This window comes from Scylla paramamosain, chromosome 10 (assembly GCF_035594125.1).
Source record: "Scylla paramamosain isolate STU-SP2022 chromosome 10, ASM3559412v1, whole genome shotgun sequence".
NCBI lineage: Eukaryota > Metazoa > Arthropoda > Malacostraca > Decapoda > Portunidae > Scylla > Scylla paramamosain.
Window position 1 is genome coordinate 29,749,432 of NC_087160.1, and position 12,412 is coordinate 29,761,843.

The following is a 12,412-nucleotide window of genomic DNA, read 5'->3' on the forward strand; positions in this document are numbered from 1 at the left end:
AGGTATTTCAGCTGGACAAGGCTCGAGTCCTCTTCCAACATCCCGCCGATCGGTCCTTCCATATTTTCTACCAGATGATGTCTAACCAGGTCAAGGAAATCAGGTGTAAGTAATTTTTTTCCAGTCTGCAATAAGAATTGTTTTTCCTTAGGTTGTAATCATACATTTTCTAAGCGAAAACAGTGCACTGCTATTAGAAAAACTTTGGTCTGGATCTAATAATCAATAAGCAGAGGAGTGCATGACAGTTACTAAACTTTCCTGCAGCGCTGTGTTCGCTGAGCGACGACATTTACGACTATCAGTGTGTCACTCAGGGAACGGTCAGCGTGGCGACCATCAAGGACAAGGACGACATGCAGATGTGCCACGTGAGGGAAACTTAATTGTTACTACACCACTGAGTTATTTGTGTGATCTGCAGTCGACCCCATTATGCACAGTCTTGTCTATCTAATAACAATAACGGAGGATTTCTTTCTTTTTAAGTTAATTACCTATAACACATTATCACCGTAAAGTAAATAGAATCATAAGAATTTTATGAAAACATTTCTTCTGGAAAGAAAAAAAATCAAACAAATCCTTGTTTGCAAAAATAGTCTAATACTTATCTCTGAGATGTGCCTTCATGTGTGTGATGAATGTCATGGTTAGCTCAACTACTCTGCAGGATGCCTTCGACATCATGGGCTTCAGCCAGACCGAAAGGGATAACATATACAAGATTACCGCCTCTGTCTTGAACTTCGGGGAGATGGCGTTCAAGCAGAAAGGCGAAGACCAAGCTGAACCCGACGGCACTGAGGTAAGGCAAACATTCCACAAGAATCAGCAAAGAATGAAGATAGGTAAATACATGTACAGATAAGATTTACAAGAAAAATAAATAAATAAAGATAAACACCTGAACAATTCTTTTCAGGCCGGGAGGGTGGCAGGCAAGCTCTTGGGCGTGGAGGGAGAGGATCTATTCAATTCAATCACCAAACCCAAAGTCAAGGTCGGAGCGGAGTTCGTGGTCAAGCCTGCCAACGTTGAGCAGTGCATGATCACAACGCGCACCATGGCCAAGGCAATTTACGAACGCATCTTCAAATGGTTGGCGAGCAAATGTAGCACGCTTCTCGAAAACGGCAATGAACCTGCTTTCTTTATTGGCGCCCTCGACATCTCCGGCTTCGAGAATTTTGATGTAAGTACCGTTGTCTGTGTGGCCACCAGGAACAAAGAAAAATTAATAAAAAATACGGTATACGTGAGTAGGATACCAAGTTAGGACGGAAGATGTCAAGGTTGAACTGATTGATCTAATTGAACTTGTCGTAGCAGCAACAGGGTCATAAGCCGCCGCATTACAGAAATGTTGTGCTACATGATTCATAAGTAGAATAGAGGACCTCGAGAACGAAAAGATCATTATGACAGAAATTTAGTTAAAAGCAAGATTCTTATAATAATTCATTGTCAATATAATGAGATGAAAGACACCAGACGAGAATGATACATGTGTCTGCACTCATTTCGAATAGTAAAACCTATCCAGTGCAACGAGGGCTGAGTGTTACCTTTACTTCCCACGAACATAGAGGTACCTTTAGAGTGAATAAGATAAGCATTACCATTTCGCATACCACATAATGGCATAAATTGAAAAATAAGGTTTACATCTTCAGAACAATGGTTTCGAGCAGCTCTGCATCAACTTCACCAACGAGAGGTTCCAACAGTTCTACAATTACTGCAATTTCACGAAGGTGCAGGAGGAATACAAGAAGGAGGGCATCGAATGGACGCCACCAGAAGTCAGTTTGGACTTACAACCCTCCATAGATTTCTTCGAGAAGGTAACAACCATTCTTCCTGCATGTTCACTATAAAAGTAACATCATCTATAACACAATTCTAAAAGTAGTTTTGCAAAATATATATACTTGTTTTTTTTTATCTAGTACTATCATAGAGATGAGGTTTTTCCCTTATACTTATTTTCTCAGAAATTAGGCTTCATGCACATCATGGACGAGGAGTCAATGTCACCGAAAGGAACTGAAAAAACATTCGCTGAGAAGCTGAACGCAAACCACCTCGGCAAGACTCCGGTGTTTATCAAGCCCAAGCCTCCCAAACCTGACCAGCCCGAGGCACACTTCGCCATCGTGCACTACGCCGGCACCGTCAACTACGACCTGACTGGCTGGCTCGAGAAGAACAAGGATCCTCTCAACGAATCCATGGTCGACCTGCTAAAGACCTCTTCCAATGAGCTGGTTGTCGCCATCTTCACGGACCCTCCCCCTAAGCCAGCTGAGGCAGAGACTGAAGAGGCTAAGGAGGCAAAGGAGGCTAAGGAGGCTAAGGAGGCTAAGGAAGTTAAGGAGGGTAAGGAAGGTCGGCCATTTACTCTCTCTCTCTCTCTCTCTCTCTCTCTCTCTCTCTGATTCATTTTCTTCATTCACGCATTCCTTCACTTAAATATTAATCATATCAATTGCTTTTCGAATTTTTTGTCATAAAGCTCTGTTATGTACGAGTAAAACAATGTTTTAAGAACATAAGAATGTAAGAAAATAAGGGAAGCTGCAAGACGTCATCAGTCCTACACGTGTATGAAACATACCTATCTATTTTCATTTATCATCCCCTTCCATAAATTTGTCTAATCTTCTTTTAAAACTCCCTAATGACTCAGCACTAGCAACCTGATTGCTGAGTCCATTCCATTTATCTACCACTCGATTTGACAACCAATTCCTTCTTATCTCTTTCTTAAACCTATTTTTTTTTTTTTTTCAAGCTCTATCAGGTCCCCTCTTAACCTACGCCTATCTAAAGGATGCAAATTTAAAAACTTCAGTCTCGTTTCGAAAGGAATACCCCTCATCACCTGTCTCCTTTTTAGTCATTTTCCTTTGTACTGATTCTAATATACCTATTTCCTTCCTGCAATATGGGGAGCAGAACTGCACAGCTTAATCTAGATGAGGTCTGACCAGCGCCAAGTATAACTTTAATATCACTTCCAGATTTATACTTTTAACACTACTAAAAATGAATCCCAATATCCGTTTGCTTTATTTCTGGCTTCTATGGAATGTTTTCGTAGCGGAGATCAGAGCTAACTATTGCTCCTATTTTTTTTTTTTCTAAACTTACCGGTGCTTCGTTCTTTACTATGTACCTACTGTGCGGGATTCATCTACCCACACTAAGTAGTTAGTATTTTTTTTATATTAAACTGCATTCTGCCATATGTCTGCACACTCGTTCATCCTATCCAAACCTGCCTGCATTTTTTTTTTTTTTACATCACAGTAAAAGTAAAAGGGAAGCCTCTAGCTAAGGGAAAGGGCGCAGCAAAAGGAAAGGACTCAGGAAAGGACTCAGGAAAGGACGCAGAAATCTCCTTTAAGACTGCCTCGTCTGGCTACAGGGTAAGTGGCCTTCTGTCTTTGTATTACTGACTGACTGTCCTACACATTGCCTTCCTCACAGTGATGTGTGTAAAAAGAATAAATAAATAAAATAAATAAATAAATAAATAAAATAAAGTAAAACACCAACTTAAAAAAAATATATATAAATAAAATAATAGATCAACATTTATTCTATATGTTACTTTCACCCACAGGAGCAACTAAACAACTTGATAAAGACTCTGAACGCTACACACCCCCGCTTCATCCGTTGTATTTTGCCCAACGAAACCAAGTCCCCAGGTGCGTAAGACTTAGAGCCATAATTAAACGCGTGTTACTTCGTGTTTCCACGGTGTAATGTAATAGAAATGCACTTATAACTCTTTGTGACATTGAAGGAAATTTGGTCATCCTTACAAGCTCAAGACATCCAACAAAATTATCTTTACCGTTATTATAAAACCCTCTGCTCTTCAATTCATCGATACACGTCATAACCACTCATCACATACTGTTACTGTGGCAGCTTCAGTGAGATAAGGTGTTCTATAACAAACGTCACCCTTATTCCACGCCCATATTTGGTTTTCATTCTCCCATTATAGACTCTACACTCCAACGTGCAAAAGGGTTCGACGCATTAACCATGATTCAATTTAATACTAAATACATGAAAATATGTCTGATATCCCCTTCTTTAATTTGCTGAAAGTTGATTTTCTGTAAACTTCAAAACTCTTCTCGTTTTGTTTTATGGTACAGGCTTTAGTGATGGAAAAATTTTAATATTCGCAGGTGTTATCGATGCTACATTTGTGCTAAATCAGCTAAGCTGCAATGGAGTGTTGGACGGCCTCCGCGTCGCCCGCACTACTTACCCGAACAAGATGGTCTATGCAGAATTCAGGAAGCGGTATGTGCTATTCACTTGACTGAGACTACTGACAACATATTTAGGTGTTCTTTCTTGTAAATAACGCGAGGACTGCGTGTTGAGGGGAGGATTTAAGAGTCTTTTCCAGTATATGTGAGACATAGCATGATTAAGTTAGCAACAGGAGGGAAGGGTTAGATGGAGTGCTGCAGGACATTAATTAAGGAACTCTATCTACATAGGTATAAGATCTTCGCTGCACTGGAAACCGCCACCGTCCCCGAAAATAAAAAATCTTCAAAGAAATGTCTCGAAAAATCAGGCTTATCAAAGGATTTATTCCGCACCGGCAAAACAAAGGTGAGAATAGCTTAAGCATATAAAGCTTGTTATACGTTTTGCCACGAATACTTGAAATTAAGTAAATCTGCTGACATTCATCAAACTTAACCCTTCTCCATCTAGGTGTACTTCAGTGCTGGCGGAATAGACGCTCTAGAGGAACTCAGGGAGGAGCGAGTGAATAACTTGGTGGCGATGCTGCAGGCGTGGATCAGAGGCTTCGAAACCAGAAAATCCTTTGCGAAACTGGAAGAAAAGCGACTTGCTCTTGTAGTAGTGCAGCGTAACCTGAGAAGGTATATTAGAATACATGCCTGGAAATGGCAAGGCCTCCTCGAAAATATCAGACCGCTACTCAACATCACCAAAATCGAGGACGAAATGAAAGTCCTTGCGGAAAAAACTGCCAAAGCCTTGGATGATCTGGAAAAGGAGACCAAGCTTCGCAAGCACCTTGAAACAGAAAATATGAAACTTCAGGAAGAAAAGTATGACCTGATGGCGACGCTAGATTCCTCCAAGGCAGACATAAAGGAATTTCTCGAGAAGCAAGCCAAACTGCAATCACAGAAGACTGACCTTGAGATGCAGTTGGAGGTAAGTGCTCGAAAAGTGACTTCTGTATACATGTCAGCAGTACAGCTTGCATGCTGTGTAGTGTTGTGACTGTTATGCTGCGTTGCCACCAGTTGCTGTGGATATGTCACTTGCAAGTTATATAAACAGGTGGCAAGACTTTTTTACAGTGAATATATTATGCTGGTAGTCATGCTGACTTGCGTTTTCTTTTTCCATTATTCTTCAGGATACAAACAAACAGTTACAAAAAGAAGAGGAAGCTCGTACGGCTGTAACTCAAACCAAGAAGAAGCTAGAGTATAATTTGAACGGTATCAGACAGGACTTGGATGACATGGAGCTAGCGATGCACAAAGCTCAACACGCGGAAGCTGCCAAGGAGCAAGTGATCCAGGGCCTGAAGGAAGAAATCAACAGCCAGGAAGAATTGATTAAAAAGTTAAAGAAGGAAAAGAAACACTTACAGGAAATGAACCGGAAAACAGCAGAGGACAACCAAAACATCGAAGACAAATGCACCCACCTCAACATTCTCAAGGGGAATCTGGAGACGCACCTTGAAAAACTCGAAGGTTTCTTAGACCATGAAAAGAAACTCCGCAGCGCTGCCGAGAGAGAAAAGAGAAAAGCAGAGAGTGATCTGAAGATGAGCCAAGCGGCAGTGTCTGAGTTCAACCGAACCCGCAAGGAGCTGGAACAAAACATTGATCGCAAGAATAAAGAGGTGTCAGCCTTAACCATAAAGGTGGAAGAGGATTTCCAACAGATAACAAGGCTCTCCAAGCAAATCAAGGATATGGAGAAGCGCCAGGATGAGCTGGATGCTGAAATCCTTCAGGAACGTCAGGGGCGCTCCGCTGCTGAGACAGCCAAGGTTGCCCTCACCCACGAAGTGACGGAGCTGAATAACCGTCTGAGTGAAGCATCAGCAATCGCTACAGCGCAGATGGAAATGAATAAGAATAGGGAAGCGGATGTTGCGAAGCTCCGTAATGATCTGAAGGAAAAATCCATCCATTTCACATCCACTCTTGCCCAGCAGCAAAAAAATCACAAAGAGGCGCTAGAGGGAATGGCGGAGCAAATCGACGATCTTAGCAGGTCGAAGGCCAAGTAAGTCCTGTTTGGTTCATAGTAGTGAAATAGATGCAACCCTTGCTTTATAGAGAGGAATTATCTAGCATGATCATTCGAAGCCACATTCAAGACAGAACACTGAACATAGCGCTACATGAAAACATGAAAAATTGTAGTAGAATAAGGATGCGCACAAAATACAATCAAAACTACAGATTAAAACTACCAAAATTAATGACCATCACTTCAATTATCACAAAACCTTTTTCTGCATACATCAAATGCCAGATGTAAACCTCAGACACAGAAAACTAGGAACACAAGATTCTCTAGCTGAAAAAAATGTGATAAGGCCAGTCACAAGCCGTCCACTAGCAGGCACTTTATTATAGGTCTTAAAGAGGCACTGGATCCAATCTTAAGAATCTGGCTGGCAAGCGACACTGTTGTTTTCACGTGTGTGTGTGTGTGTGTGTGTGTCTGTGTGTGTGTGTGTGTGTGTGTGTGTGTCGAGAGACGTAGGTTAAGAGGGGACCTGATAGAAGTCTTTAAGTGGTATAAGGGTTATAACAAGGGAGATAGATGTAAGCAAAATTCTTAGGATCAGCAACCAGGGTAGAACAAGAAATAACGGGTTCAAGCTTGAAAAATTTAGGTTTAAGAAAGAGATAGGAAAAAATTGGTTCTCAAATAGAGTGGTAGATGAGTGGAACGGACTCAGTAATCATGTAGTTAGTGCTAGAACACTAGAGAGCTTTAAGAGAAGATTAGACAAGTTTATGGATGGGGATAACAGATGGAAATAGGTAGGTGTGTTTCATACAGGGACTGCCACGTGTAAGCCTGGTCGCTTCTTGCAGCTTCCCTTATTTCTTATGTTCGTGTGTGTGTGTGTGTGTGTGTGTGTGTGTGTGTGTGTGTGTATGTGTGTGTGTGTGTGTATGTGTGTGTGTGTGTGTGTGTGTGTGTGTGTGTGTGTGTGTGTGTGTGTGTGTGTGTGTGTGTGTGTGTGTGTGTGTGTGTGTGTGTGTGTGTGTGTGTGTGTGTGTGTGTGTGTGTGTGTGTGTGTGTGTGTGTGTGTGTGTGTGTGTGTGTGTGTGTACTAAAGATCTCCTCCTATTACAGGGTGGAAAACGAACGAGAGGTCTTGAGGAAAGAAGCAGAGGCTGCCAAAAACGCTATGGACAGAATGCTTCGCGAAGAGGTGAGTTGTTCAGATCACCAGCCATCCACTCAGCCACCCTTAACCCCGCTCCTCTGTTAAATAAGACCTTTAGACAAACACGACATGACTGAGTTGTCCTTACTTGATGTTGGAGTAACTTTGCCTTTATTATGATTCCTCAGTCTGAGGCCGAGAAGAACAACAAACAGCTACAGCATCAGCTACTAGAGATACAAACCAGATACGACGACGCCGTTAGATCACTCGGCGATTTTGAATCTAATAAAAAGAAATTGATGGCTGAGAACAAAGATCTCCTGAGGCAACTTGAGGACACAGAGAAACAAGTGGACATCTTTTCCAAGCTAAAGATGTCCCTCGAGGGTGACCTACATGAGACCAAAATTGTCGCTGATGAGCAACGGCAGGTGAGTCTTCATCCTCATCGCTAATATAATTTTGTGAAGCATTCGTTATACCAAATTAGTTCCGTAGCAGTGTACGCACATGTAACCTTCAATTATATTTTCCTGTCTAGCTATACACCATGATGCTGGACAAGTACCACAACCTGGAGCACGACGCTGGCAAGATAAAGGAGAAGCTGGATGAGGAATGTGACAACGGTAAAAATCTCCAGCGACTTATATCTAAAGCCTATGACGAGGCGGCCATGTGGCGCTCTAAGTATGAAATAGAAGGAGTGACCCGCGTCGAGGAACTGGAAGCCTCTCGCCAGAAGCTGTCATGTCGCTTGGAGGAAGCAGAGGCCAAGATTGATCAACTTAATGCAAAGAATATAAACCTGGAAAAAATCAAACAGCGGACGGCCACGGAACTGTTTGAGATCCAGGGGGAGCTGCAGCGCACCAAGGCCTTGGTGGATGCCGCCGAAGAGAAACAGAAGAATTTCGAGAGTGTCGTCGAGGAGTGGAAAGTCAAAGTGGATAACCTTACAAGTGAACTCGAAGCTTCACGTAAGGAGGTCCGAAAACATAGTACTGAGACCTCCCGAGTCAACGCACTTTATAAAGAAACCTTGGTGCAAGTAGACTCACTGCGTGTGGAGAACAAAGGCCTCGCTCAAGAGATCAAAGGTCTCACGGAAGATGTCTCCAGCAAGACCGATGTTCTGCATAAACTTCAGTTAGCGTTTAAACGCCTCAAGGGGGAGAAGGATGGGTTGCAGGGTGATCTGGAGGATGCTGAGGCTGCCTTGGACCAGGAAGAGGTCAAAGTCCAACGTCTCCAGGTGGAGCTCAACCAGGTCAAGCAGGAGATGGAACGCCGCATCCAGGAGAAAGAAGAGGAGTTCGAAAAAAGCAGGTAAGATACCTTTATACAAATTTGCAGCAGTCACTTTGTTTGCGTTGTGCAATGCCATGTTCCTCACTTTAACTGGCCTTTATTTTCCATGATACGACATGCTCTGTGGGAACTGGTTGAAATAAAATCCGTATCCCTAAACGTTTCGGCGTCTGATCTCAATTATTTTTAACATATTCCAGTGCAGTCATTGGGATTTTCAAGAATGTTTTAACTATTTTAACAATAATAATACTAGGACTCTACATTATCAATGGGGTAAAACATCGCTAAAACCTGACGTATCATCCCGTGGTCTTTGAAAATAGTCTTAATGAAACTGTACAGCATTTAAAAATAAAACCCTAACAGAAAAGGGAGGTATAAATGAGAGATTGTGGCAACTTATATTTACTACAATGAATCCTGATAAAGATAGCAATTAACCATTCGAGATCACTGTTGAGATCACTGTAAAGAGAATGGTACTGAAATAACAAAGAGATAAGTAGAAAAAAACTTTATCCTTGATACAGTAACGAGAGGCTTTTCAGCTCCTCCAGTTAATGTTCACACCTTGCTAGGAATGCCTTTCGGCAAACTACATTTCACTGATTTTCTTTTTTTTTTCAGGAAGTTCTATATGAGCTCAGTAGACTCTCTGAGAGTATCCTTAGAGACAGAAGTCAAAGACAAGGCCGAGGCGCTGTATTTGAAAAAGAAGCTGGAATCAGAGGTGCATCAACTACAGGGCACCATTCAGCGCGCCAAGGAAGCCAACAATGACCTTCAGAAAGCTAAGGAAAGGGTGGAGAAAGAAAACGAAGAACAACAAGCCAGATTAGAGGACACTGAGCGCATCATTTCTCAGCAACGTGAACAACTGAACACCGTAGAGCGTCGCATCGCCTCCCTGCTGGGCGAGTTGGAAGAGGCTCACACTCTCCTGGAACAGGCAGACCGTAGCCGCCGCAGTGCTGATGTCAATCTCACTGACGCTAACGACTATATTCGTAAATTAACTTCAGAAAACGAAAACTTGTTGGCCGCGAAGGAAAGGTTGGACGAAGAGCTTCAGAGTATGCAGGTAAGTTACAGTACTGATAACACACCACCACAGAATGGTTAATAGTCAACCCTTGAGCTCGACACAATTATTCTATATATCTTAAAGTAGTTTTACTTTTAATCTTGTATCAGAATAATTATTCAGCTATTTATTTTGAAAGGTATATTATTGCTCTCTTACCATTGCAGAATGAGTTTGAAGATATGATTAAGGAGGCACGAGGTTCCGATGACAAGGCTAAGAGGGTCGCGATGGAGGCTGCTCGCCTGGGTGACGAGCTCCGAGGCGAGCAGGAAAATGCCAAAGCGCAAGAGAAATTGCGAAAGGATTTAGAGGTGTCGTTAAGAGAGATGCAGGCGCGTTTGGATGCTGACAGCAGCAGTCAAAAAGTGGGTAGAGCTGCCTTTGAGAAGATGGAGTCCCGCGTCCATGATTTGGAGATTCAACTGGAGCAAGAAACTACCCGCTACGCTGAGTCTCAGAAAAATTTGAGGAGGAGCGAGAGGCGCGTCAAGGAACTCACCCTTAGGACAGAAGAAGACCAGAAGAACCATGAGAGCATGCAAGATCTTGTCGATAAACTACAGTCGAAAATCAAAGGATACAAACGACAGATGGAGGAAGCTGAGGAGATCGCTGCCCTTAATCTCGCCAAGTACCGCAAGGCACAGCAGGAACTCGAGGAATTCGAGGAAAATGCGAACCTTAGATCAAAAGTTACGCGGATGGAGGCACCCAGCGTGGTAGTTTAGGTAAGGGCCTCTTGTGTTCCTGGTGTTGTTCAATAGATGGGATCAGTGTCAGCAAAGGACACGTGGCATCCTTCCACGGACGCAACACAATGATTGAAACAATCGACCATAAGCTATTTGACCCGAAAGCAATAGGTGATATCTTGATTCTCTCTAATCAGTTTTGAATTTCCCAACAGATGTTAGCATTAGGGATACTAGATTAGATTCACATTAGTAAAATGATCTAATGAAATAGTGTGCTGTGCAGGCAAGTATAAATAGAAGTTACATTTAGCTTTGTAGAAATCTCGTCATATTATAGCCACCCACTATAAAGGTCAGTAAAACAAAGGATTTTCATCACCGCAGCTCTTTTTGATGTTTTGATGTATTCATAAGGGGGAGTAATAAATTTCTACCTATCAGGTTTCTCAGTCACGTGCCTCCTCCTCTTGGTTCGGGAGCACCATTACCACTCGTCAAGAGAGGGATGGAAGTTAAGATAGGGAGAGTGTTGCAGTCGTCAACGCTCTAAAAAAGGTAGAGCTCACAACCGTGACATGACAAGCTACTAGGAAACTAAATTTCATCTTACACGTAAACAAGAAAAAACAAAAATACTACAAAATTTAATAACGAGCATTGATCAATAATTGGCTTAATTCTTCATTAATACCAATAATAATAATAATAATGATAATAATAATAATAATAATAATAATAATAATAATAATAATAATAATAATAACAATACAAAACGTTATTTTTTTATTAGCAGTGCAGTACAACATTGAGGCGCTTATGTGTCTCATTTATTGGTAATAACTGATAATTCAATGCTTTAAGGCGGGTTCACACTTGGTAATTCATTGCTTAATTGCCACCCGCCACAAGCTGGCAATACCGGACAATAAATCCTCCCCGCTGGATGTACATTCACACAGGCTGCTGGGAAGGCGCGGCTGGTTGGCGGGAAATTAATATAAACAAACAGCAACTCTGCATGATGTCTCCCTCCACCGACGATGCCGAAGTGATAGTTGCATTTCTTTTGGCGTACCGGAATATAAAACAGAAAAGGAAACGCCTGTAGACACGTCCCTGGCTGAGTAGAAGAGGAAAAAGGAGAGTCTGCCTCACTCTTTTACCTGAGCTGAGCGTGGAAGAAGACCCAGACACCATGAGATAGTGGATACGATTCGACAGGGAGCAGTACTATGGTCTTTTGCAGCTTTAGACTCCCCTTATCAAGAAGGAAGGTACCCACATCAGGGATGCAGTGACACCTGCTGGACACCTGACACTTACGCTGCGTTATCTAGCGACAGGTAAAGAAGAGCGATCGGTAATTATCAAGAATTTAGCTCCTTCTGCAGCGGTTACTACTGAAGTATATATATATATAGAGAGAGAGAGAGAGAGAGAGAGAGAGAGAGAGAGAGAGAGAGAGAGAGAGAGAGAGAGAGAGAGAGAGAGAGAGAGAGAGAGAGAGAGAGTCTCGGGTCCCAGAGATGACGTTGGTTCCTCATTAGCTCCAACATTAACTTTTAAGCCACCGGGCACCACATCTTCCACAACTCTTCCCGAGGACACGATGTAAACAAAGTAGCGGGGGGATAGACAAGACCAACCTGTCGGTCTTGTTGGCTCTGCTGGCAATTCCAGCCGCCAGGCACCAAAAGTCCAGCAGGAGGGCCAACACGGCTTGCGGCGGCTGGTATTTCAGCAGCGAATTGCCAAGAGTGAACCCGCATTTACGGTGGATCTCTCAAAGTGTAAAACCATGGTGGCAGTGACTGCAACAACACCCCCGCAGATGTCTCGCGCCACCCTACCCCGCTTCTTGGC

The 12,412-nt window shown here is 42.6% G+C and overlaps 1 protein-coding gene across 1 annotated transcript in view; it reads left to right on the forward strand.

Moving 5' to 3' along the window:
- Window positions 1–10,990, forward strand: part of LOC135104497 (myosin heavy chain, muscle-like) — a 17,121-nt gene extending 6,131 nt beyond the window's left edge. The window contains exons 6-22 of the mRNA XM_064012054.1: window positions 1–105; window positions 268–371; window positions 674–808; window positions 926–1,195; window positions 1,677–1,847; window positions 1,998–2,382; window positions 3,316–3,434; window positions 3,632–3,719; window positions 4,215–4,332; window positions 4,536–4,653; window positions 4,759–5,232; window positions 5,441–6,327; window positions 7,417–7,495; window positions 7,639–7,884; window positions 7,995–8,782; window positions 9,395–9,848; window positions 10,019–10,990. The exon at window positions 1–105 is cut by the window's left edge and continues 58 nt beyond it. Of these exons, the coding sequence (XP_063868124.1) occupies window positions 1–105; window positions 268–371; window positions 674–808; window positions 926–1,195; window positions 1,677–1,847; window positions 1,998–2,382; window positions 3,316–3,434; window positions 3,632–3,719; window positions 4,215–4,332; window positions 4,536–4,653; window positions 4,759–5,232; window positions 5,441–6,327; window positions 7,417–7,495; window positions 7,639–7,884; window positions 7,995–8,782; window positions 9,395–9,848; window positions 10,019–10,582 (5,105 nt within the window). The 3' untranslated portion in view covers window positions 10,583–10,990. The remainder of the gene's footprint in view (window positions 106–267; window positions 372–673; window positions 809–925; window positions 1,196–1,676; window positions 1,848–1,997; window positions 2,383–3,315; window positions 3,435–3,631; window positions 3,720–4,214; window positions 4,333–4,535; window positions 4,654–4,758; window positions 5,233–5,440; window positions 6,328–7,416; window positions 7,496–7,638; window positions 7,885–7,994; window positions 8,783–9,394; window positions 9,849–10,018) is intronic.
- The last annotated feature ends 1,422 nt before the right edge of the window (window positions 10,991–12,412 follow it).